The following is a 27396-nucleotide window of genomic DNA, read 5'->3' as shown; positions in this document are numbered from 1 at the left end:
CCTCTCTCTTTAGATTCTTGATTGTTTACTTTGCTGTAAAGAAACTTTTTAATTTGGTACAATCCCGTTTATTGATTCTTGATTTTACTTCTTGTGCTTTAGGAGTCTTGTCGAGGAATTCAGTTCTTAAGCCAACATAATAGAGAATTTGGGCCTACTTTTTCTTCTAGTAGGTGCAAGGTCTCTGGTCTAATGCTCAGATCCTTGATCCACTTTGAGTTGAGTTTTGTGCAGTGTGAGAGATAGGGGTTTAATTTTATTTTATTACATATGGATTTCCAGTTTTCTCAGAACCATTTGTTAAAGAGGCTCTTTTCTCCAATGTATGTTTAGGGTGCCTTTGTCTAGTCTGAGATAACTGTATTTCTGTGGGTTTTTCTCTGTGTCTTCTATTCTGTTCCATTGGTCCTCATATATTTTGGTGCCAATACCACACCATTTTGTTTCTATAGCTCTGTAATACAATTTAAGATCTGGTATTGTGATGCCTCCTGTTTCACTTTTCTTGCTGAGGATGGCTTTGGCTATTCTGGGCTTCTTATTTTTCCAAATGAATTTCATGACTGCTTTTTCTATTTCTATGAATGCCATTGGAACCTTCATAGGAATTGCATTGAATCTGTATAATGCTTTCGGTAGCATGACCATTCTGGCAATATTAATTCAGCTTATCTAAGAACATAGGAGATCTTTCCATGGTCTAAGGTCTTCTTCAATTTTCCTTTAGTGTTCTATAGTTTTCATTGTACAGGTCTTTCACCTCTTTTGTTAGATTGATTCCCAAATATTTTTCTTTGAAGATATTGTGAATAGGATTGTTTTCCTAATTTTCAGTTGATTCATCACTGATGTATAGGAAAACGATTTATGGGTGTCAATTTTGTGTCCTGCTACTTTACTGAATTATCAGTTCAAGAAGTTTTCTGGTTGATTTTTTTTTTTTTTTTTGGTCTTCTAAATATAGAATCATGTCATCAGCAAATAGGGATAATTTGAGTTCTTCTTTTCCTGCTTGTATTCCTTTGTTTCTTCTGTTTAATTGTGCTGGCTAGAGTTTCCAGGACTATGTTGAATGTTGAATAGAAGTGGTGAAAGAAGCCATCCCTGTCTTGTTCCAGTTTTTAGAGAGAATGTTTTCAATTTTTCTCCATTTATAGAATGATGTTGGCCTTGGGTTTAGCATATATAGCTTTAACAATGTTGAGGTATGTTCAACATACCCTAGTTTTCCTAGTGTTTTGAACATGAATGGATGCTGTTTTTTGTCAAATGCTTTTTCAGAATCTATTGAGATAATCATGTGATTCTTGTCTTTAAGTCTATTGATGTGATGAATTACATTTACTGATTTCCATATGTTGAACCAACCTTGCATCCCTGAGATGAACCCCACTTTATCATGGTGCACTATCCCTTTAATATGTTTTTGTATGCAATTTGACAGTATTTTATTAAGAATTTTTGCATCTATGTTCATCAGGGATTTGGGTCTGAAATTTTCTTTCCTTAATGTGTCTTTGTCTGGTTTTGGTATTAGGATGATACTAGTTTCATATGATGAGTTTGGAAGGGTTCTGTTCTTTTCTATTTCATGGAATAATTTGAGGATTAGTGTTAGTTCTTCTTCAGTGATCTGGTAGAACTCAGCTGAGAATCCATCTGGTCCTGGATTCTTTGATGGTAGGCTTTTGATGGCATTTTCAATTTCATTGCTTGAAATTAATCTGTTTAAATTTTCTTTGTCCTACTTCAATTTGGTTAGGTCTTATGTCTCTAGAAATGTGTCAATGTCTTCAAGATTTTCTATTTTATTAGAGTATAAATTTTCAAAATTGGTTCTGATTACCATCTGTATTTTAGTAATATCCATTGTTAATATTTCCTTTTTCATTGTGGATTTTAGTAATTTGAGTTTTCTGTCTTTCTCTTTGTTAGGCTAAGGGTTTATCAATTTTATTCATTTTTTTTTCAAAGAACTAACTTTTTGTTTTGTCAATCTTTTGAATTGTTTCTTTTGTTTCAATTTCACTGATTTCATCTCTGATTTTTATTATTTTAATTGTTTCCTGTCTTCTGCTTTGGGTGTTGATTTGTTCTTTTCTTTCTAGGGCTTTGAGATGTAATGTCAGGTTATTTATTTTTGATGTTCTATTCTTTTAATAAATAAGCTCAATGCAGTGAACTTTCCTTTTATCACCACCTTCATATTGTTCCAGAGATTTTGATATGTTGTGTTACTATTCTCATTTACCTCTAAGTATTTTTTATTTCATCCCTTATTTCTTCTGCTATCCATGCATCATTCAATAGTGTATTAATCTTCCAGTGTTAGAGTAGCTTCTATTTTATACTTTATCATTCGTTTCCAATTTCATTCCAGTATGATCTGATAGGATGCAAGGTGTTATCTCTGTTTTTTTTTTTTTTTTTTTTTTTTTTTTGCTAAGAGTTGCTTTGTGGTCTAAGATACGGTTTATTTTAGAGAAAGATCTGTGTGCTGCTGAAAAGAATGAGCATTCACTCATTGATGGATGAAATACTCTACATATGTCTGTTAAGTTTAAGTTAATTGTATTTTCTAGTTCTATAGCTTCTTTACTTAGTGTTTGTTTGGAGGATCTATCCAGTGGTGTTAAACACCCAGTATCATTCTGTTGTGGTCTGTTTGGTTCTTGAAATTGAGAAGGGTTTGTTTGATGCACATAGATGCTTGTTTGATCCTCAGCACCATGTATAAATAAAGTAAAAAAAAGATTAGTTTTAGGGTTCCATGTGTCCATTAAATATAACCTGTTGATTTACTTAACATTAATTATATAATCTATTGAAATATTATATTTTTGTTTGCTTTTTAAAATAACAAAGATATGTAAAGATGCAAAATAAAAATTGTGATTTTTGTCAAAAGTTTCTAGTCATTTTCATTTTCGTATTTATCTTATTTGAAGTTACATGTGCAGTTTTATATCTTTCTAGTGAATTGTTCCTTTTTTCACTGTGTGGGAACTCTTTATATTTAATTATGCTTTTTCCAGTTAACATCTAGGTAACATTGATCTTGATGTCTGTGTCAGCTTTCTTTTGGATGATGATGTTTGCTCTTTTTCCACATTTTTTCCTTTTAAAGTTACATAATGTTTGAGCAATATAAAAAATATATAGGATATATGAATCTTACCTTTGTTTTTTTGAATGCTCATAAAAAATACCATAAGCTGGGTGGCTTAAAAATAGAAGACATTTCTCATAATTCTATAGGCTCAGAAGTCCAAGATCAGGACACCAGCAGATTCACTGCTTGCTGGTTCAGAAGTGGTGCTTTCTTGCTGTGTCCTCGCATGGTGGAAGGGGCAAGACAGTTCTCCGGGGTCTCTTTTAAAAGGGCACTAATCTCATTTAGTCACCTCCAAAAGGCCCCACCTCCTAATACTATCAATTGTTGACTGGGTTTCAACAAATGATTTGGGGAAAGGGGAGAGGAAACAAACATTGAGACCACAGCAGATATCATGAAGCATGAAATCACCCAAGTCAGGAACTTGGCCATCATCAATGCAATTGCATCTACCTGTTTGCTTCTTCTCTTTATCACTTGCTCTACAACTTTGAGGTTACACTATCTTGAATTTAATGCATATCATTTTTTGACTGTTTAATATTATTTTTTACAGATATTAAATGTTTAGTTTCCTTTTGACTTTTATAAAAATCTATTATTCTCTTTAGACTTTATCAAGTTGTTTTATTCATTACATAGTTTTTAATGTTCATTCACATTGTTGTATGTGGTTATAATTTCACTAACATGACTTACATCATATGCATACACCATAATTTATACATTTATAATGGTCATTTGATTGATTCCAGATTTTGGTATTATGAATAATGTTTAGACATTCTTGGGAAAATATATATGGTTATATAAAACCCAGTTATTTCTTTTTTTCTTATTGACTTGTAGGAGTTTCTCTCTTCCTCTCTCTTTTCTACTACTGAGTCACACCCCCAGTCGTGGCAGGGTTCTTTATATGCTCTGGGTACTGTTTCTTTGTAAGTTATATGTTGTATTAGTCAACTTTGCATCATTATAACAAAACATCTGACACAGGTCACTTTTAAAGTAGGGAGTTTATTTTGACTCAAGTCCAAGATCCAGTAACCCCATTGCTTTGGACCTCTGGTGAGGGGAGCAGTTCACCTTAGAGTGTTCACATCTCATGCCAGGAGATAGCCCCAGTGCCCTATGGACCTTTCCAGAAGACCTCACTTCTATCAAAGTCTACCACCTCCCCATAGTACCACTTGGGGAACCTCATACTTCACATATGGACCTTTGGGGTACACTCCTCTAAATCATAGTATTTATGTTCCAAATAACTTCTTTTGGTTTTCAGTTTATTGTACATTATCTATTTGTCTCCCAGCTTAAAAATAATAATTTTTTATTGAGCTAATTCACATACCATAAAATTCAGTGGGTTTAAGTGTTTTCACAGTTGTGCAATCATCACCACAATCCAGGTTTGGAACATTTTCATCCTCAAAAGAGCTCCTTTATTTACGCCTTCTCTTCACCAGCCCTTGGCAGCCACTAATGTACTTCACACTTCTATAGATTTGCCTATCCTGGACATTTCATATAAGCGGAGCCATACAATATATAACCTTTTATGTGTGGTCTTTTATTCAGCATATTTTCAAGTTTCATCCATTTTGTATCTGTACTTCTTTTTCCTTTTATTGCCAAATAATATTCTATCATATAGCTATACCACATCTCACTTATGCATTCATCTGTTGATGAACATTTGGTTTGTTTCTAAATTTTTGCCTGTTATCAATAACACTGCTACAAATGTATGTGTACAGGTTCTTACATGGACATATGTTTTCATTTCTCTTGGATACATGCCTAACAGTGAAATTGTTGGATATATGGTAAGTCTATACAACCTTTGAGAAACTGCCAAACTGTCTTCCAAGATGTCTGCATCATTTTACAATCCCACTGGCAACGGATGAGATTCAAATTTCCCTACATCCTCATCAACACTTGCTATTTTCCATCTTTTTAAAAAATTTAGCCATACAAGTGGAAAGTGTGGTATCTTGTGGTTTTGAGTTGCATTTTCCTTATGACTAATGATGCTGAGCATCCTTTCATGTACTTTGTACCAGGGTTTTTCAATAAAATTTGCAAATATTAAGAAAATCTGAAAGAACTATATAAGGAACATTGATACATATTTCACCTAGTCTCAATAATTAACATTTTACCATTGGGCACACCTTAATATATTTGTGTTCTCTGTATGGGGGTATGCACACACTTTTTTTGGTGACTTATTTGAATATTAGTTGCATTTATCATGACATTCCATCCCAAAATAAAAATCAACATAGATCTTTAAATCCCATTCTTTTACATACCCACAATACCAGTGTTATATATAAAAAAAACTTAAAACTATATCACTTTAAAACTATATCACTTATATACTTTCTAATGTCAATTGTCCCAAAGTTTTGCTCTTTTAAAGATCAGAATTTATTCACAATTCATAAACTATATTTGGTTATGTTTTACAGTCACTTTTGACAAAGAAGTTTTAATTTAACTTAGTTGAAACACCAAATTTTTCTAGTCTTTTCTGTCTCATTTAAGAAATCCTCACTAAACCCAGCACGTTGGTGTATGCCTGCCATCCCAGCAACACAGGGATGCTGAGGCAGGAGGATGGCAAATTTGAAGTCTGGGCAACTTAGTAAGACTCTGTCTGAAAGTAAAAAATAAGAATAAAAATAAAAATAAAAGGGGCTGGGGATATTGGTATAGTGCTTGCCTAGCATGTGTAAAGCCCCTGGTTTCAATCCCTAGTACCACAAAAAGGAAAAAAAATCATTTCCAATCCTGCATTTATGTACTATTTATATGTCTTCTGAAAAAATCTGTTGTTCTGTACTTCTGTTAAAAGATATGGTGTGATGTAGAAACTCAATTTTTCTTTTTTATATGAATAATTAATGTCAGCATTCTCTTTTTCTCAGTAGTAATTTATAATGCTGCTTTTCCTGTGCTATGTCTCTTGGTCAAGTCATTCGTGTTTGGGCTAATCCCATACTATCTTAGTTATATAGCTGTAAAATAAATCTTGATCTCTGGCAGAGCAAGAACCATCATTATTCCCCTAAGTCAGGACCATCACAATTTTATTCTTATTCTTCAGGCAGTGTGTTGACTATTCTTGGCCCTTGTCAACTTCCTTAAAAACAAACAAAACCAAGCCTACTTTATTTTGTTTGTACTGATTATAGAGAGTTTGGTCTTCTGTCCCAGGAACAATGGTACATCTCTCTATTTATTTAGGATTTGCTTTAGTATCAGTAATAGTTTATAATTTCCTCCACAGAGGTCTTACGTATCTTTTCTGATAATTTATTCCTATAAGCCCCATTTTCGTTGATTTTGTTCCTGTAACAAATGTTAAAAATTTTTGTTTTAATTGTTTATGGCTGATGCATCCAAGTGGTCATTTTACCATACCCCAGTCAACTAACTCAATTTTCATTTTTACCAATATGTTTACAGCTCTTTTGCAAATGTCAGTTTTGTTTTCTCCTTTCCAATTATTTTATGTTATTCCTTTATCCTGTGTTATTGCTGTCTAGGACCTCCAGTATATGCTGAGTAGAAGATAGTGATAGTAGGCATCTTCTTGTTCTTCATTTTGAAGGAAATCATCAAAAATGAAGTTGTAAGTTTTTGGTAACTTCACATTATAGACATTTCCTTTGGTTCAGGTTTTAAATTTGTGTTTGTGAAGGGGTAGAATCTTATTAGATTTTTCTCTATAATAATCAAGCTGTTATGGCTCCCTGGAACCACAATACAATTACATTTATGTACTTTGTAATATTACTATCTTTGCATTACTGAAAAGACATAACTTGATTGTTATTGTCTTGGGTAATATTTTACTGTATTTGTCTTACTACATTTTAAGACTTTTACATCTTCTTCAATGAGAGTGACTTGTGTTTTCTTCTTAATATTGTCACTGTCTAGTTTGGTATCAGGGTTATATTGATCTCAGTAAGTGAGCTGTGAAGTTTTTTCCTCCTTTTATATAGAAGTGTGTGAAAATCTATAATGAAAAGTATCTAAAAGATTTGATAGAACTCACCTGTAAACTCATCTGGGCCTGGCGTTCCTTTCTTTTCTATTCTTTTTGGTACCAGGGATTGAACCCAGGGGTGCTTAACTACTGAGCCACATATCCAGCCTTTTTTTATATTTTATTTAGAGACAGGTTGTCACTGAGTTCCTAAGTGCCTTGATAATCTGCTGAGGCTGTCTTTGAACTCTTGATCCTCCTGCCTCAGCCTCCCAAATTGCTGGGATTACAGGCATGTGCCACCGCGCCTGGCTCCTGGTGTTCCTTTTGGAGGAAGATTTTTAACTATTGATTGAATTTCTCTATGAGTCTATTCAGGTTTTGTCTTTTTTCTTTGTTTTTGCTAAGTATTTTCTGGATATTTATCTATTTCATCTAAGTCCAGTTTGCTGACTTAAAATTTTCAGGATATTAAAAATGAGCTTGTGCTGGGCATGATGGCACATGCTTGTAATCCCAGTAATTTGGGAGGCTGAGGCAGGAAAATTGTCAGCCTGGGCAACTTAGTGAAATATTGTTTCAAGATATAATAAAAAGAGCTGGGGAATGTAACCTAGTAGTAAAACACTCTTGGGTTCAATTCCTAGTACCGCGCACACAGCACAAAAAGATATTTTAACTTCTGTTGGGTCTGTAGCTATACTATCTTTTACTATTTCTATTACTTATCATTTCTTTTTTCTCTTCTATTAGTTTTATTATTGATGTCCAAATTAAGTCTTCTCGAAAGATTAACTTTTGCATTCTGATCTTCCTCATTATATCTTCTGTGTTCTATTTCAACATTTTTATTCTCTTTCTGTCTCCTTTCTTTGGGTTTATTCTCTCATGTTTTAATGGTTAAAGTTAGATACTTAGTTCATTAACGTTTAGTCTGTTCTTTTAAATATAAGCATTTAAAACTACAAATTCTATAGGTACCATTTTTACTGCCTACCATTTTTTTCTATTATAGTACATTGCAAACAAATACAAAATATATAGGAGGGTGTAATAAACTCCTACACATTCATCAACCAGTATCAACAATTTTCAACTGATCTATAATACTGACCCACTCCTTTCCTCACACCATATTATTTTAAAGATATTCTCAGAGACTATATCCTATGTTTTGGTGCTTTCATTATTGTTTCTAAGTATTTTAAATTGATGCTGTAATTTCTTATTCACAAAGTTACTAGAAATATTTTTTTAATTTCCAAAAGTATGGGGACTTGGGTAATTTTTATAAAAATTCTTATTTTACTATATTGTGTTCAAAGACTATTGTCTGTCTGAAACTTTTGTAGTTGTTGAGACTTGTATGTTTTTACCTTAGAAGTCAGATTCTTTATTAGGTAAGTGAAGCATGTATTGTTCAAAGTTACAACTACATTATTTTTGTGTTTGACAATTCAAAGAAATGTGCTGAAATCTTCCATTATGCTGGTAAACTTCTCAAATTTTCCCTACAGTTCTCTTTCTCTTTTTAAACAAATCTACTTTATTAGGTTCACAAAAGTTAAGAATTATAATCTTTTGGTGACCTAGATCTTTTTTCATTTTAAAGTAACTGTAGTGCCTTTTGGCCTAAAGTTCATTTTAGCTGATAATTATATGGTTGCTAGTCATATAGCTAATCCTCTTTTTGTAGTACATCTACATCTTTTTTCCATCCCTTTATTATTATTATTATTTTGATTGAGCCCAGAGGCACTCTTACCATGAGCCACATCCCCAGCCCTTTTTATTTTTTGAGATAGAGTCTTGTTAAGTTGCTGAGGCTGGACTTGAACTTGTGATCCTCCTGCCTCAGCTTCCTGAGTCACTGGAATTACAGGTGTGCACCGCTGGGCCTGGTCATCCCTTTAAATTTAGTTTTTTCTGACTTCTAAATATTATAAAGTGTATAGAACTAAAGTTCCTTTTTTTTTTTTTTTTTTTTTTTGGCGGTGCTGGGGATCGAACCCAGGGCCTTGTGCTTACAAAGCAAGCACTCTACCAACTGAGCTATCTCCCCAGCCCTAGAACTAAAGTTTTAAAATCCAGTTTGTGGTCTGGTAAGTTTAGTTTATTTCCATATATTTCAACTGGTCATAAATAAAGTTGGGTTGCTTTTGATCATCTTTTGTGCTTTATGTTATCTTGACTTTTCTAGTTGTTTCCTCATATTTTTTGGTGGTTACTAGTTGATAAAGTACTCGTTAGACTATTTTTCCTCCACAACTTTGGAAGTTACACATTGAATCCTTAGCAATTACCCTAAAATTTATGGACTCCATACTTAAAACTTAAAGTTAACCAAGGTCTTGTATTCCTCACAAACAAATGGGTTTGATAGCATTTTTTAAAATTCTGGTCACTGAACACCATTATTGTTTTCCAGCATCTTATTTTTAACTTTTTTTTTTTTTTGTGCCTCCATAGGAGACATTACTTACCCAGTTCTTGTTGGTTTATATTTGCCAATAGCATTACTAGTCTTTTTTGCTAATCGTTCTCTCTTCTTTCTTCCCTCTTTTATTCAATTTTGTTTATATATATATTGCACATATTTTAGCAGACTTTTCAGTGAGGCTCTTATATCCTTCTATATCAGCCTTTGAAAAAGTCTTTAGTCTACTTTCATTCTTAAATGATAATGCAATTAGAAAACTAGCTCTGGAATAACAAGTTCTTTACCTTCCTCATTTTGAAGCTATTTTGTTTTTCTGGTTTCTGTGGTTGCCAGAGAACTTCTATCAGCAACATGTCATTTTTGGGTGTGAGTAATCTGTCTTTTCTTTCTGGTTGCTTTTAAGGTTTTCCTCCTTGCCTTGCTCTGCAGGTCTATTTGTCTCTGGCTCATTACATTTCCTCAGTTAGAAAATTCATATCTTTTGTTAATAATTTTTAGCCATCATCACTTTTAATATTGCCTTGTTCCTATATTCTGCTTTCCTTCCTAGGCCTTCTACTAGAAATATACTGACTTTTTTTCATCCAATTTGCCATGCATTTCTTTTTTTAAAATTTGTTACAATTAGTTATACATGATGCCATGCTTCTTAACCCATATTTTTCTATCACTATTCCATTCATGGTCATTTGCACAGCTTAATTTTTATAATTTATTCAGTCTCTTTATATTCTATACATAACAGCCCTTCTGCTCTTTCCTCTTCCTTTTTTTTTTTCCCCTCTCAATTACCGGGTTTTGAACCCAGAGGCACTTTACCACTGAGCTAAATCCCCAATTCATTTTTGAGACAGGGTCTTTTGCTAAACCATCCAGGCCATCCTTGAACTTGCCTTCCTCCTGCCTCAGCCTTCCAAGTGGCTGGGATTACAGGTGTGTACCACCATGCTTGGTCTGTCCACTATATATACATATATATATATATATATATATATATATATATATATATATAATTTTTTTTTTTTTTTGTACTGGGGATTGAATCCAGGGGCATTTAGCCACTGAGTTACAGTTCCAGCCTTTTTTGTTTTTTTGAGTCAGAATCTCACTGAGTTGCTTAGTGCCTCACTAAGTTGTGAGGTTGGCTTTGAATTCGTGATGCTCCTGCCTCAGCCTCCTGAGTTGCTAGATGACAGGTGTACCCAGCCTATCCACTAATTTTTAAGTATTGTAATTTTGTTTCTGGAAGTTGTTTAGCCTTTTTATTTTATTAGTTTCCTTCTCTTAAATGTCTTTAATAATCTTAAATATACTTATTTATAGTCTTTATTTTGACAATTCTATTATTTAAAGTCCTTTGGGAGTTTAATCTAGATATTTATTGCTTCCTGGCTTATTAGGAGTGAACTGTTTCCTTGTGCCTTCCATTATTTGAACTGTGAGCTCAACTTCATTGTTTTTTTTTTTTTTCCATTGGGGTTTTCTAGATGGGTATCTTGGATAGCCTGAGTTAAGGTGCCTCAATCTGGAAATTTTCTTCAGGTTAAGTACTCAAGAAGTACTTTTCATTTTTTAAATGCCAGGATTCACAGACAGTACAGGTAGTGTAAGTTTGAATCCCAAACTGGTAAGAAGGCTATTTGTAGTAACAAATTCTCAGGAATGACTTCTATTATCTATACCCAGAGTCCAAGCTAACACAAGCATTAAAGGGAGGATTTCCCCTACCCCCTGCTAGTTTATCCTTTCATTGAGGGTGAATCTCTCATCTGGTTTTGTATATAGACATCAAGCCAACTTCTCACCTGGCAAGGGCCTAAGATATTACCCCTAATGTGTAACCATTTAACAGGCACTCTGGTAACAGACCAGGAACTGTCTTTATTCCCAAGTAGTCAAGGGCGTAGGGCATCATGCTACTTTCTAATTTCTTGTTTTTACTCCTGGGAATTACCCTCATTCTAACATCTTTCACATGAGCTATGCATTTTAAAGGGTATTTACTTTTTTTTTTTTTTTTTTTTTAAATCCAGCATCCTTTACAAGTTTTGGAATAGGCTTCTGGACTAGCTGTCTACCTTAAGTGCTGGACATGGAAGTCAAGAAAGATGCTTCACCTTCTCTCATTATGTCAATCTAAAAAAAAATTCATCAAAACTGAACATAATACTCCAGCCATGATCTAATCATTTCAGAACATAATTTTCTGACCTGAGAACTACACATCCACTAGATGTTTTGTTTTTCTCAATGAAGTTATATCACACTATTGTGGGCACCATTAAACACACACATACACACACACAAGGAAGCTTCATTGAAGCTTGTTAGTTTAAGATCATATGGCAAGGACCAGGACCAGAAAGATGTTTTAATTGTCAGTTTGGGCATATTTCTTTGACACAAAAGGGGAAAGGTACAAAAGAGGTAGGTGTAAGGGGACATGTAATTTACCTCCTCTGAGCTAATTCTAGAATATGTATCTGACAATAGCTGTGTAAGACTAGTCTAATATTCATGTTAAAAGATGCAGAATTAAAGCTCAGCAAGGTTAATTATTCTGAGGTCACTATATATTATTATACATGAATTCACATTTGAAATTGGCTACAAAAATCAATTTTCTTCTATGCCAGGGGTCAGCAAACTTAGTCTGTAAAAGGCTCTAGATACTATTAATATTTTAGGCCTTGCACACCATATGGTTTCTGTTCCAATAATTCAAATTTACTGCAGTAGCATTAAAGGAGCCATTGTAAAACATAAACAAATGAACCTAATTGTGTTCCCATAAAACTTTAAGAACACTGAAATTTGGACTTCATGAAATTTTCAAATGTGACAAATTATTATTTGGACTTATTTCAACCATATAAAAATATACAGTCTATTCTTAACTCATGGGTGATGTGAGAACAGGTATCAGGCTAGGTGTGGCCATGGGTAATTGTTTGCCAACCCTTGTTCTATATTATACTATGTTCTTTTTTTGGGCAGGGTGGCAGGTGGTGTGTACCGGGGATTGAACTCAGGGGCTCTCTACCACTGAGCCACATCCCCAGCCCTATTTTATATTTTATTTAGAGGCAGGGTCTCACTGAATTGCTTATTTAGCACCTCGCTTTTGCTGAGGCTGGCTTTGGACTCGCAATCCTCCTGCCTCAGTCTCCCAAGCTGCTGGGATTACAGGTGTGCACCCCCTCATATTATGTTCTTGGGAGTAAGGTTACTCAATGTCTTTGTTTCACGTAATCCTTTGCTGGCTTAAGAAAGACATGGAAAAATAAGGAATGGGACAGGTTCTTTTTTGGACCCTAAGTGATAGAGGTAGTTGTTGATGCCCATCTCCCTCAAATTGTGCTGTGGTAATATGCAGTTGCTTAAATGTCTGATTCTAATGTTAAATGACTTTTTTCTTTTTATGTTTGAGCTCCTCCTTAAATTATAAGTTCATTTAGTAAAGATTAGCTACCTTGTCATTTATTTTAAAAAAATTTCTTTTAATGTTCAACATGCATGTACAGTAAGTATTAACTGATAATATTAATCAAATGCTGTCATATACTATCCTATTTCATTCACTGATTCTGTTACTCACTGGGCACAACATGTAAGCAGTTCCAATGAAGTGATAAACAATATAGCAGTCACAGGCTATGCATATGACGTAACAAAATTATTTCCTTTTAATTAAGTATAAGGGACAATTTTAATAATTTTATTGGCCCTAATGTTTTGGTTGTAATAGCTAGAGCACTAGCATGTCAATACTAAGTCTGACATTCCTTTCTTCCCTAGAACCACTTTGGTGATCTGGATGGGGGCCACTACACTGCTTTCTGCAAGAACTCAGTTACCCAAGCCTGGTATAGCTTTGATGACACAAGAGTCAGTGAGATTCCAGAAACTTCTGTTCAAACTGCTACAGCATATCTCCTGTTCTATAGCTGCCAGCCCTTTTCTAAACCTATACAAAAATGCAAGAGCTAGGAAAACAATGTTTCCTGGAAAATGCAAAGCAAGCAATCAGAAACTGGTAGTTAAGTTTTGCTTTGTCATTAAAACTCTTACAACTAACTTAATTGCATCACTAACATTTTTCAGTCTTACCTGCAATGTTTTTGTAAGAAAAGTTATACACAAAAGATGGGTCCTGATTCACTGAAAAAAGCATGAAAATAATGCTAATGGTGGGGAGCTTCAAAGCACTGCAGATTATATAGAGTTCAGGTTTCAAAATTTACTTATTACCGTGGCTCTCTATTATGAAATATTTCAATTATATATATATATTCAACAAATTTTGTTCCAAAGATACTGCATGGAGCTATGTGACAATGATTTTTGCTCAGGATCAAGCTATGTGTAGCTCAGTGATAGAGCACTTTATAGCACATGTGAAGCTTGGGTTCTACCCCTGGCGCACATAACAATTTTTTTGTTTTTATTCAAATGACTCTGAGCTTAAAAATAAGACTGTAAAATATTTAACTGACATAATAATTCAGCCAAAAATATGTAAGTCTTCTAAACCGACTAAAGAACATGAAAAGTTGTCAGCTTTATCACTGGAAACCCATGCTTTTCATCTTCTCCCTGAGAGCTAATGGCAACAATTTTTCAGAAGCACTTTCAGAATCATATGGAGTGTTTTATATGAAGTGTCTTATTGACCTAATTTGTAGCAACTGAGTCCCTGAGATAAATGATATTGTCTAAGAGCCTTTATCATTTTTAATATATCACTCTGAAAAGATGTGGTTCATTATTGCAGTTCATTCTGCAATCAGGTCAGACTCGTACCCTTTTACCTCAATTCTTAAGAATTCTACCCTTGATTGAATGAGTCTGGGTGTTATTTTTATCTTTCACTTTCAACTTAGAGAATTGTTAAGTACTCTCTGTAGCTCTGGTGCCATGTTAAAGGAAGAATGGAATCCCTGATTCAACGGGATAAGTGAACTAAATTTAGAGTTAGTGTGGTGGGATAAATGGTGTGTGTATATATGTGTAAAATCTATAGTTCTACTGTCCTATATTGATAATATTAAAGACAGAACACTTACAGGGTTTTTAATTATTTTTCTCATTAAGATTTTAATGTAGGTGTAAATGAAATTCTTATTTTAAAAAATTAAAGAAAGTTTCCATTTATTGTTTTAGAATAAAGATTTAGTGCACAAATACAGCCCAAAGCCAACAGAAAAATAGCTTTGCCCTGTCATTTCCCTAAGAAAGCACTGCCATTACTCAGAATAGGCCAAAAAAGAACAAAAAGAAGAAACAAAAACAGCAATCTTCTGAGTTCTAGGCTTCACAAAAGGACCACATTAAACTATGTACATTGATGTGCAAGTGTGCAATAAATATGTACATATACATTCCTATCTGCTTTACATCATCCTAGAGTATTCATAGCAGATCAAGCTGGGATTAGAAATGTGAAGAGGCCATAACAGTGAAAAAGAAAATGAAGGTTATAATGGTTTTCAGATCAGTAGAATAATAATGCTTAGCTAGTTAATTATTTTAACTTTGGAGCAGACTAAAAAAGTTGTTTTGAAATAAAGGGTACCTGGTAAGGGATGCTTACTGTGATACTTGTTAAATATTGTTTGTCAGTTTTTTGATAACAGCACTGACCTGAATTATATAGTGCTAGTAAAACAGCTCCCACTGTCCTAGAATTCCTCTAAATAACCAGTTGCAGCTATCCATTATCTTTGTAAGCATTTTGAGAGTTGTTTACTGAACCTTTTACAACTTAACTAGCTCCCCTTATGTGGCTACATCAGTTGCTCGTGGTCCCAGTGAAGTATAAAAGAGGATATAAGCTGCTGAAGATTTCACAGAAGAAACGGAGATATCAGAAACTTCATGATCATCAAATTTAAACCACCGCTGTCTTGCTGCATTTTTACAATAGGCAGTGTAGTGGCCTCCATCCAGCCCACCGTAGTGATTCTGTGCCAAACAAGACAGAGCATAAATGAAAATTGAATGGTTATTTAAAATGTCAGTAATTTCAAATGTTTATGCTGTTCTTACTCTATTAGGTAAAAGCCATCTGAAACTCCTATTAGTTTACTTAAAAAAAAAAAAGTTTTTAGTTTAAGAAGATACTTACTGAAACAGAAAACAGATTATATTTCTTCAAATTGTTCTTTGGACCAATAACATACTGTGACAAGTCAAGATTTTCTAAAGGGAAGTCCACAGATGTCTGTAATTTTTGCTTCCACCTGCCATCATAGGAAAAACTGCAGAACAAAACATTACAGGAATTACACTGCCAGAGAAAAACATCAGCATGAATCCTCATTCATTTAACATCCAGATTTTTAGCCACAACCACAAAGTTCATTTCAAATATAAAGACTCAGAATTTTAGGAGTGGAAGGACCTGTTAAAAACATTTGTTTCATTTCCAATTTACAAACAAGGACACTGAAGTTGCAGATATTAAATAACTTGTCCAAAATAACAATGATAGAGGAAGTCCCCACTTCGATCCCTTGACCCACTGACCAGCTACAATTGTTATGTAAGTCCTCTACAAAGGACTGCATGCTCAGAACACTAATCGCCACAAAAGCAGACAGGAAAAAGACTGAGGAGAGCTGCTCTAGATTTAAACTTGTACTTTAGGGAACACTAGATCCACAAAGTGACTGTAGGCAGACTGGTGATTATTTTAATCTCCATCATCATTCTTGCATACTCTGCTCTTTTTAAACACCAAAAATACTGATGCTTTGGTTGGTGTAACATGGTTATTCCAGAATTAATTTTTTGTGGTGCTCAGGATCAAACTCAGGGCTTCCTGTGTGCTAGGCAAGTGCTCTCTACCACTGAGCCACATCCCCAGCCTTTAAAAAAATGTTTTATTTTGAGACAGGGTCTCATTAAGTTGCTTAGGGCCTCACTAAAGTGCTGAAGTTGGCTTTGAATTTGTGCTCCTCATGTCTCAGCCTCCTGAGTTGCTGGGATTACGGAATGTGCCACCACACCCGGTTCATCATTATTTTTTAAAAAGAAAATTCTAAACGGTATACACTTGTGAATATCCTTTAAGAATAACAGCACTCAAATATTTACAGAACAAATCTGTGTTCATTTATAAAATGTTTATACCTCTACAATCCTCAAGAAAAAGGACAATGGTCAAGTTTTGTTAGGAAAAACTTATATAAGAGAAATATGAACACAACAATCTTGAAATTAACATTAATAACTAAGAATCTTCCATACAGAAATGCTTTCTTTGAAACAAAAATTACACTTCTCAATAAAAAGATGGGAAACATCCTTTAAAGAAGTTTTTCACAAAACCAACTCGAAAGTTATCAAAAGACCAAAGAGTAAGAGTAAAAGATCTGGTATGTGTTTTACATCTTTCACCATCATTCCCTCTACTATAGGACTAGATTTTTTTTCATCAGTTAGAAAAATCTGGACAAAACAGTCTACACTTAACATCACTAACATATTTTACCTTTAAAATTACACTTTTAAAAAATCCTGTTATTTCATTTTTTAACACATGATTAAATCTGTTTCATTATGCTTACTGTTGGAATGTTAATTTTGACCTACTAATTTGTGTTAGAAGTATACTGTACAACATTTATTTTTATACATTTTCACTTGATGTAACAATTTAGTTTCACATGGAACTACATGAAGTAACAGTATTGTATTCTGGGGTCATTTCTGCTTTATTTCCCTCCAGCTGCCCCAGCCAGACAATCTACCTTTGGTATGTTTCTTTTGTAGCCAGTATAAGAAGTGTAAATTACCTAGGACTTTGAATTTCTTCATCTATGTTTTACTGAACAGATAGAAAAAATTTTCCCTTTACCGTTTCAGATGCACTAAAAGCACAGGTGGCAACTTCCAGATTTCTATCTTTTTTAGAGAATCTCGTCGAGCTCTGCAATGACTGCAGTAAAATCTGTTGTTATCTGTGAGTTTTTCTTCTTTGGAAAATAATCTAAGGCAATCCTAGTGAAAAAAAAAAAACAAGTAGCAATGTTCAAGAATTAATGTCCTCACACAGCACCAGACAGTAGCTCTTTACTAATTCATTCCTTAGGCACCAGGGATACATCAGTCTTTTGAACAAAAGTTCCAAATTGGGTGAGGAACATACTCCAATGAACAGAATCAGCACAGTGAGGGTCTATGATGAAAGGAAATGTGCTGTGGGTCATGATGGCAAACAGGAAAGACCTCCAACTTGCACTAGATGGGCTAGGGAAGACTTGCTTGGAGGAAATGATGTTCCAGAGGAAGTTAAGACTAACAGTATCAACAAACAATTATATAAATCACATTTATATAATCACAATTATATAAATCACATATATACCAAAATATATGATATCCCCCTATAAAGCAGATCTAAGGTGAAGTAAACATACAACTTTTCAAATTGAAACTTTAGGGCTGGGCATGTTAGGTAAAGCATGTGCTTTTAGCATGTGCAAGGCCCTGGGTTCTACCCTCAGTGATGCAAGACAAAAAACCAAAAATTTAAAAAAACATTATCAACTCTCAAAAAGAGTTGATAAAAAAGGTAAATTTCTAATTCTTATGTTTACAGAGGTGATGATCACAAAAAAGTTGCTGAAAAAAGTATGTATGTATATAAATGACATTTTTACCCAACAAATCATTTTCTTTCCTTCTGAAACTTACCTGTAATGTACATTTACTTGTGGATGCTAGTGGTAGAGATAAATACATGAAGGCCTCAAATGTCCTAGATTTTTTGTGACAGGTGAGGCACTGTACTGTGGATTTGAACTGACCCTGAAAAAGTGCAACAATAATAGACTCATTGAGCTGCTTATGTTTCTGCCAAGCATTTTCAGCAGCTTTAAAGTCATCAAGATGATCGTTATTTTCTTCTTTATGTCTCTTCCGATTATCAGCCTGGAAATAAGATTATTTAGACTATTAGCACCTGAAAGACATCATTAAATATAAAATTGAAAGAATAAAATTAAATATAAACACTGCAGATTTAAAATGCTTGTAGTTCTGATAAGTGCTGCAAAAAGTAATTGTAGCTGAAATAAACCTACTTTATGAAGTCTGGTTTTAAAAAAAGAAGCTGTGAATCAGGGCTATAACTAGAGAAATGTAATTTCATTGTTCTAGCTTCATAAATAGAAACATATACAAATATGTGTATATATCCAAATACTGATGTGTGTGTTCACTGGTAAGAATGGTGACCCCAAAGTTATCTGAAAGAGAGATGATGGTTGCAGCTGTCATACAAATGGAGGATGGTCATTTATGTAGAGATACATGTCTCAATAAAAACTAAACCTGCATCATTTGGTTACATGGTATAATTCTTATTTTAGAAAGAGTAAGAATATAGTGTAATGATATATACATACTATGTAACCAACATTTGTAATAGCATAAATATACAATAAAGGAGTTCAGGCCATCTGTAGCTAATCTTCTATAAAATCACTTGATTTTATTTTCAAATACATGTGAGTTATGAATAGTATCTACAACAACTAGTTTAACATTTGCAAACTGCTCAGCATTACTGTCTGTTAACACTAATATTATATATACTTCTTTTCAAATACAGGTCAAGAATTCCTAACCTGAAAAGCCAAAATGCTCCAAAATCAAAACTTTTTGAGCACTGACATGCTGCCACAAGTGGAAAATTACACACCATGAAAATGTTTCATGCACAAAATTACTTAAAAATATTTTGTAAAATTAACTTCAGGCTATGTATATAAGGTAAATATGAAATATAAGTGAATTCTGTGTTTAGATTGAGGCCCCAGTCCCAAGGTATATTATGTATATGCAAATATTTCAAAATCCAAAAAAATCTAAAATCCAAACCACCCCAAAAGCAAGCATATTAGATAAGGGATCCTCAACTTGTATTACATTCACCAGATATATCTGTATTGTAGCTCCATGCCTTAGTACAAAGTCACTACATTTCAATAAATTGCCACTGAACAACCCTAGGGAGTCTGCAACTTAGAAAAATTAAATCTTACTTTATTTAGGTCTTCATGGAGTCCATCCATGAGGAACAGAAGCAATTCTTGTGAATCTTGTTGGCTGTACCCTGCAAACTGGTCATTGATCTTCCCAATGGTGATTTTAAAGTCTTTTGGACTGATGTACCTATACTGTCCTGTCCACAGTGCTTTCATGATTATACCAAACTCTTCTGCCACTTCACCTTTATGCCCCAACAAATTTGACCTATGTAAGTGAAATTAAAGTTACAAAAAATAGCAATAAAGGAAATGTTGAAAGGGACAGTGAATTCTTGATGTCAACATTAAACTATTCACATACCACAGTCCTACATTAAAATATTTACGTGCAGATTTATTACCAAATACTCATCTGAATCTTACTCTGCTTCAGTCCTCCAACTTACTTATTTTGGCTGTAAGCCCTGCTCCTCCTCCTCATCAACAGGTTGCAGTTTTATAAGAGTGAGGTTCTGATTTCTTGTGCTGCTCTCTTCCTGTCTGTCCCTTACTATTAGAGTTGGCTCTTCTCTATCTTACTCTTACAAATAAAGATATTTTCCCCTTTCCTAATTTATCTTCTCTGGAACTGAGAAGTGCTATGGTTTGAATGTGTTCTCTCCAAATTCAGGTGTTGCCACTGTTACAGTGTTAAAAGGTGGGGTGTTAGGCTATGAGGGCTCCCCCTCATGAATGTGATTAGGTACAATTAGACAAGGGCATGACAAAAGGAGTTTGTCCTCTCTCATCTTTCCACCTTCTGCTATGTGAGGACACAGCAAGAAGGCCCTGACCAACCAGGCATGATGCTGTAAACTCTAATCCCAGCAACTCAGACCAACTTAGGAAGACCCCGTCTCAAAAGAACTAGGGATGCAGCTCGGACAGCACCCCTGGGTTCAAACCCCAGTACCAAAATAAAGAAGGCCTTGACCAGAGATGCTACCACCTTCATCTTAGACATCCCATCTCCAGAACTGAGAACAATAAATTTCTGTTCTTTATAATTACTCACTCACGGGTACTTTGTTAGAGCAGTACAAAATGGACCAGATAATAAGTATGATTAAATATCCTTTTAATAGTATATTGCAACTTGGGACCATTATCTTAAGCAAAATAAGCCAAACTTGGAGGGTCAAGGTTTGCATGTTTTTGTTCATATGTGGAAGCTAGAGGAGGAAGGAAAAAAAAAAAGTGGGGATGTAGATCTCATGAAAATCAAAGAGAGATCAACAGAACAAAGGAAAGGAACCAAGGGATAGGAGATGAGAGGGAATGGAATGTGATAATGACCAAATTATACTGTCATATTGTGTGAATGCCATGAATTACAACAACAAATCCCACCATTATATACAACTATGAAACACCAATAAAAAGAAACATAGGGGAAAAAAAAACAGGGCTCAGGATCATAAATATGTTGAATTACAAAAAACAACACACATCCACATATACACACACACACACTACATTGCACAAATAAGACATTTATTACCTGTTAATATCATCCTGATAACAGTTTCGGTTGAAATAATCAGCCAAATGTGGGGCATTACATAGGCACTGCAATATTGAGTTCATATAACAAGTATTTCCTAAATTACGAAGTCCAGTAAGAGCTGGTCCAGATCCTCCAAAAACAGGATTGAGGTTCCGAATCTGAGAAGCAGAAAGCCTTGAGATCTCAGCTTTAGGATAGCATATTGGCCTAAGGAAGAAAGAGTACAGAAGATGTCTTAAAATGCAGAGCATCTGAAACTAAGGTTCATACTACAATTGGCAGCCAACTATACTACTTGTACCACACTAACCTTGTCCACAGTCTATTAGTTCATAAGGTAACTGCATCTTACAGGACACTTATTAACTAGGTTACACCTGGATGTCATCTATGTCCCTCCCACGAACATGTACTTTTAACCTCTTATGTGGGTTGGTGGTCCTAAAGATACCATGATAGAGATCCTCTAGCTTCTCATGAATGAGGATCTCTAATAGAGAAGGCGCTTTCAAACCCCTTAAATGGCCCAGGGAGGCTGGCATTGTAAATATTTGAACCTAACCAAAATGGCAAAGAATCATAAAAAAACATTACCATGGAAGAGATATCAGAAGAAGCAGAGGTTATTTAGGTACTATTACTTCAAGTCTAGAGTTGTGGCTGACTAGTCACAGGTGGGCTAGTCAAATTTAAATCAATTAAAATTAAAAATTCAGTTCTTCAGTGTCACTAACTCCATTCAAAATAGCCAAAACTCACATTAGCACTGATAAAGAATGTTTCCATTAGCATGGAATGATCCATTGGATAATTTCAGATTAGAGAAAAACTCCTAGACTTTTGTTGGTTTATATGTGGAACTACTAGAACTACAGCTCTAAGGAAAATCTTAAATGATAGGTCTTTTCTTTTTGGAAGCACTGAACATAAGGGCTCTCCACTACTGAAAGTACATCCCCAGTTCTTTTTATTTTCTGAGACATGGTCTTGCTAAATTGCTGAGACTGAGCTTGAAGAGCCTGTAATCCTTCTGCATGTGCCACCATGCCTAGCTGTTTTTTTGAGTATGTATAAAATACGTGAACTGAAATGAATATGAGGTGGTCTTTAATTAATAGTAGCCAAGTTAATAAACTTTAATAAGAATTATGAGTCAAGAAGGAATTAAATCTCACCAGTTATTATGATTTCTAAAATCTGTAACTTGATAAACAGAATTTTTTTTTTTTTTTTTTGGGGGGGGGGACCAGGAATTGAACCCAGGGGCACTTAACCACTGAGCCCATTCCCAGTCCTTTAAAAAAAATATTTTATTTAGGGACAGGGTCTCACTAAGTTGCCAAGGTTGGCTTGAACTTGTGATTCTCTTGCCTCAACCTCCCAAGCTGCTGGGAATACAGGTGTGCACCACTGTGCCCCACAGATAAACAGAATTTTAAAAAACTCCTTCAAACAAGTTTCTACCTGACAGAATAAGTTCTCAGGAGGAAAAAATATCAACTACTTCCATGAAATGTATTACTAAAAGGGCCAAAAAGATAGCCTAATTGGAATTCCTTAGTAATTAACAAAGGTATGTAATGAGAAAACAAACTCATTTATTTATAGTCAATATAAATAAGTACCCAAGACCCCCTGCAGATACCAATATCTAAGAACTCAAGTCCCTTCTATAAAATGCTACAGTATTTGTATTATCCTGTTTATATCCTCCTGTGTACTTTAATCACCTGATTACTTGTAATAACCAATACACTGCATTGTTTAGGAAATGACAAAAAAGTCTATCCATTAGCAAATTAAAAAAGGGATGAAGCCAGAAATGTATCTAAATGAGATACTACTTTGGGAAACAAATGAACCCATTGATCACTACTTGTGAACAGAATAGCAGAAATACAATAAATAAATAGGAACAGAATGATGATTAGAGGCAGACACACTATAGTGCTTGTTTCCATATAACAGGGAAGCTTTGCTCTCACATTACTGGCTGAGGAGAAAAAAGCTTGGAACTTAGGTGCTGCAAGAATGAAAATTCAACAATTCTATAAATTATGGTCCTAAAAGGGAGAAAAAGGTCTCCCACAGTTTATGAAAAACTTGTGGATGGTCTGTGGTATACCACTATGAATTCTAACTGTATAAAAATACTTGTAGATCTACATTTACTTATAATTCCCTCTTGTATATTAAGTTAGCTGCACTTCGCTGAAAAAACAAGGAACATTTTCTTATTCATTTCTTTTTTCTCCATGATAAATAACAATGGCTAGTACAGCCTCCACAGAAATTTCTGATTCCCTATCTTTAATATGATAATCTATTTAGAGTAGGTCTTAAAATATAGCATATTATTCTAATTCTAGGAGTTAATATAAACTTACTTATTTTCGCGATTAACTGTAGGAGTTACTGTTGGCTTCCTCTTTTCTTCCTCTTGAATGGCCTGGGTGATGTCTGGGGAGGAGTAGGAGCGCTTCAGTTTGGATGGTTCCCTATCTCTCTCAGCAGGAATCTGGGGTTTGGCTTTATGAGTTGGAGGGGTGGAAGGAGGTGCAGATGTGGGAGCCATTTCCGGTGGATACATATGAACAGTGTTGGTGGGTGAATGATAATAACGAAAGGTTCCGGTAATTGGGTCAAGAAACTTAGAAGGAAAAGAAAAACAAAAAACCAAAAATGACCATTTTATAAACAAAGAAAACATTCCAAAGTATATTACTGCTAAATTTATTTTTAGGTTAATTTGGAGGGGTGGTTTGCTGGGGATTGAACCCAGGGACTAACATATGCTAGAGCTCATACTCTAGCATCAAACTACATTCTTACAATAATTCCAATAAAATGACACTCACTTCTCTAATTAAACGTCCAAAGACGTTTAAGTTTTAACATAATACACTATTTCAAAATAATATTGACAGAATACTCATATATTGCAGATAATATTCCAGGTTGGGTATTGAAACATCTAACCTTGTGGTTTTTAGGGGAAGGAGCTGTCTTCTACAATGAAGAAACAGAATTGGCTGTATTAGAGGTGAGGTAGAATAAGTAAAACAAAAGTATATTTTTAAAGGAACATAGTAACTTTTTAATTTATTTCAAAGCACAAAATTATACGTTTTCATTTTGACTTTTACCTTGGCCCAGCCTAAAGGAAGTCCTGGTACGATCCTCCCCATTTCTTCACTTCGTGCTCTTGTCAAAGGTTCTCGCTGAGCCTAATTTGAAAATAAAGGAAAAAATAATTCTTATTTTTCAATTAAATTTTGCCATATACATACTGAAGATGCTTGTACCAAAGAATAAAAATTTTGCCTTGGCTGTCCTTCATATATTTAAAAACAGATTCAAAGATGAAAACTTTTTCTCCACATCCAAATATTACTATACCAATAGGAAGAGGAGTGTGAAAAGGAAAACTATGATGAAAACAACAAAGAGCAGTAAAATATTTTTTTAAGGCATTTAAAAATGGAGTCTAGAGGCCAAAAGGAGGCAGGACTTATGCACAACTCCAGCTGCTGCCTAGGAATATTAACTTTTGTTACCTCCTAACTATAGGCATCTAGAATAAATAATTACAATGGACCCAAATATTTTTATAGATATTTTTACCAAGTAAAAATGGGATACTTATTTACTTGTTAATAATCTTACTAAGTAAAAATGTCTCTACATCTTCTATTGGTCACATAGCCCCTGTCACACAGCACCTATACTCCAACAGAAGTTTTCCTACAAGCAACCTCCTTTTTTGTCTTCTTTGGAACACTGACTTGGAGCTATCTAAATCTGTCCTTCCTGAATTGCAATTCCTAAGACCCTAAACAAAGTCCATTTTACTTCTGCAGCTCCTGAGTCTGGAACAATCAACAGGAATAGTGTGCATAAGCCTATAATGATGGCAGGTAGGTGGCCTTCCATATTGGTTCATGAGGACAAAGGATACAAATAAAAAAGGCTACAAATTTAAATACCATGGCCTACTCTGTCACCTTGCTCTAACACATTTATGTTTATTCACTTCACAAATTACTGTAGTATTATGAAAAAATACGGACTGATATATTGAGGCACCAACTTCTCTAAACAGATGACTCACACTTCTCTACCTCCTTCAGTGAAAACCTGTTATTAATAGAAAACAAAAGGACCTAATAATAAGGCACCCAATTTCTATCTTCATATTCTCCCATCATAAAATATAATTTTGGCAAACACAATAATTAATACAATTTGTGTGCTAGAAAAATATTATCAAAGGCAAATGGGACAACTGAATATACATATACAAAGAGATGAATTTAGAACTTTAATCCATACTATAGTAGTCCTCTCTTATCCATGGGAAACATGTTCCAAGATCTCCAGTGGATGGGTGAAACCACAGATAACAGTGAAATATATATATATATATATATTTATATATAATGATTTTCCCATTATACACATAGACCTGTGATAAAATTTAATTTATAAATTAGGCAAAGCAAGAGATTAACAATAAGAACTAATAAGAAAGAACAATTATACTATAATAAAACCTATTTAAAACTTATGAATTATTTATTCCTCAAATTTGTCATGTAACTTTCAGACCATGGCTGACCATGAGTAACTGAAACCAAGGAAAAGAAAAATTAACCCAAAATGGACAGAGACTGGGGATGTGGCTCAGTGGTAGAGTGCTTGCCTGAGGCCCTGGGTTCTTTCCTTAGCACCACCAAAAAACAAAACAAAAAAGGTGGGGGGTGGTGGTAGACAGAGATCTAACTGTACAAACTAAGAGTATAAATTTTTAAAAACAAAACAGGAAATATTCTTAACTTTATGAATTTGGCTTTGACCAAAAGCTCCTTAGATATAATATTAAAAAGCATGAGTCACATAAGGCAAAACAGACAGACTGAACTTACCCACAAGAACTTTTGTGCTTTGAAAAACTTCATTAAAAAATGAAGTGCTATGATCTGGGGTTATGGCTTAATTGTAAAGCGCTCACCTAGCGCGTGAGGCGCTGGGTTCAATCTTCAGCACCACATAAAAATAAATAAATAAAAATAAAGGTGTCCACCTACAACTAAAAAAAAAAAAAAAAAATGAAAAGCTAAGCCATGGAGTGGGAGGAAATATCTGGAATTCACATTTCTAATAAAGAATTTGTATTGAGAATATTATAAATTATACAACTCAGAAAAGCTGGCAATAATCCAAATTTAAAAATTGGCAAGACTTAAATACACATTTCACCAAAGAAGATAAACATAAGGTCTATACTTGGGAAAAAATGCCCAACATCATTAGTCATTAGGAAAATGCATATTAAAACCACAAAATACAACTTCACACTCATTAGAATGTTTCCAATCTAAAAGAATAACAAGTACTGGCCAGGATGTAGAAAAACGGGAACCTTCATATGTTGCCAGTGGGAACTTAAAATGTGGCAACCACTTTGGAAAACATTTTAGCAAGTTTCTTTACAAAGCTTCCTCAAAATACAGCAAGAAAATCTCACTCTTAAGTATCCATTCAAAACAAATGAAAACATTTTCACAAAAAGATATATACGAATGTTCAGAGTAGCATTATTCAAAATAAGTCCCAAAGTGGAAACAATCCAAATGTCCATCGACTGATGAATAAAATGTAGTATGTCCACAAAATGTAACCCTACTTGGTAATACAAATAAATGAACTACCAGTACATGCTACAACATAGTTTAATCTAAAAATATATGCCAAGTGACAGAAGCCAGATATGAAAGACTACAAAATATCCCAGGGAAGGTCAATCAATAGATACAAGATAGTAGGTTCAGTGTTGCCTAGGGCTTGAAGGTGGGAACAAGAGTGATTAACAAGAGTGATTAACTTTCGGGTGTGATGGAAATGTTCTAAAATTGGATTGTTAATGGTTTCACAATTCCGTAAATTTTTTAAATCACCCAACTGTACCCTAAACATGGGTGATTTTTATGGTATGTAAATCATACGTCAATTAAGCTCTTGAAACGAAGGCAAAAATGTCTTATAAAAAGTGTAAGTATTTAAAAAATTGTGATGAAATATCAAACAAAATTTAACCTCTTAAACATTTTTAGGTATACTGGTTAGTGGTGCTGGGTGTTTTCTCATTGTTACATAATCCATCTCCAGAACTCCTCTCATGTTTCAAAATTAAACTTCTTATTTCTCCCAGTTCCTGGCAACCACTATTCTATTTTCTGTCCCTATAAATTTGCCCACTTTAAATGACCTAATATAGGAGGAATCACAGTATGT

The 27396-nt window shown here is 34.2% G+C and overlaps 2 protein-coding genes across 8 annotated transcripts in view; one reads left to right on the top strand and one right to left on the bottom strand.

Moving 5' to 3' along the window:
* USP50 (ubiquitin specific peptidase 50) overlaps positions 1-14475 on the top strand; it is a gene marked incomplete at its 5' end in the record, with an annotated part of 56419 nt that extends 41944 nt beyond the window's left edge. For both annotated transcript variants that reach the window (XM_079129982.1, XM_079129981.1), the window contains one exon: positions 13357-14475. In XM_079129982.1, coding sequence (XP_078986108.1) covers positions 13357-13548 — 192 coding nt within the window. In that variant the 3' untranslated portion in view covers positions 13549-14475. The remainder of the gene's footprint in view (positions 1-13356) is intronic.
* A 145-nt stretch (positions 14476-14620) lies between these two features.
* The window catches only part of USP8 (ubiquitin specific peptidase 8), a 55313-nt gene continuing 42537 nt past the window's right edge, over positions 14621-27396 (bottom strand). For all 6 annotated transcript variants that reach the window (XM_079129902.1, XM_079129907.1, XM_079129903.1 and 3 more), the window contains 8 exons: positions 24249-24329; positions 23490-23752; positions 21097-21309; positions 19611-19821; positions 18259-18495; positions 17420-17562; positions 15686-15818; positions 14621-15522 (listed from right to left, as the gene is read on the bottom strand). In XM_079129902.1, the coding sequence (XP_078986028.1) occupies positions 15337-15522; positions 15686-15818; positions 17420-17562; positions 18259-18495; positions 19611-19821; positions 21097-21309; positions 23490-23752; positions 24249-24329 (1467 nt within the window). In that variant the 3' untranslated portion in view covers positions 14621-15336. The remainder of the gene's footprint in view (positions 15523-15685; positions 15819-17419; positions 17563-18258; positions 18496-19610; positions 19822-21096; positions 21310-23489; positions 23753-24248; positions 24330-27396) is intronic.

The sequence above is a fragment of the Sciurus vulgaris genome (genome assembly GCF_902686455.1).
Source record: "Sciurus vulgaris genome assembly, chromosome: 2".
NCBI lineage: Eukaryota > Metazoa > Chordata > Mammalia > Rodentia > Sciuridae > Sciurus > Sciurus vulgaris.
The sequence above is the reverse complement of the archived record's forward strand: the minus strand, read 5'-3'. Positions and strand labels throughout refer to the sequence as shown.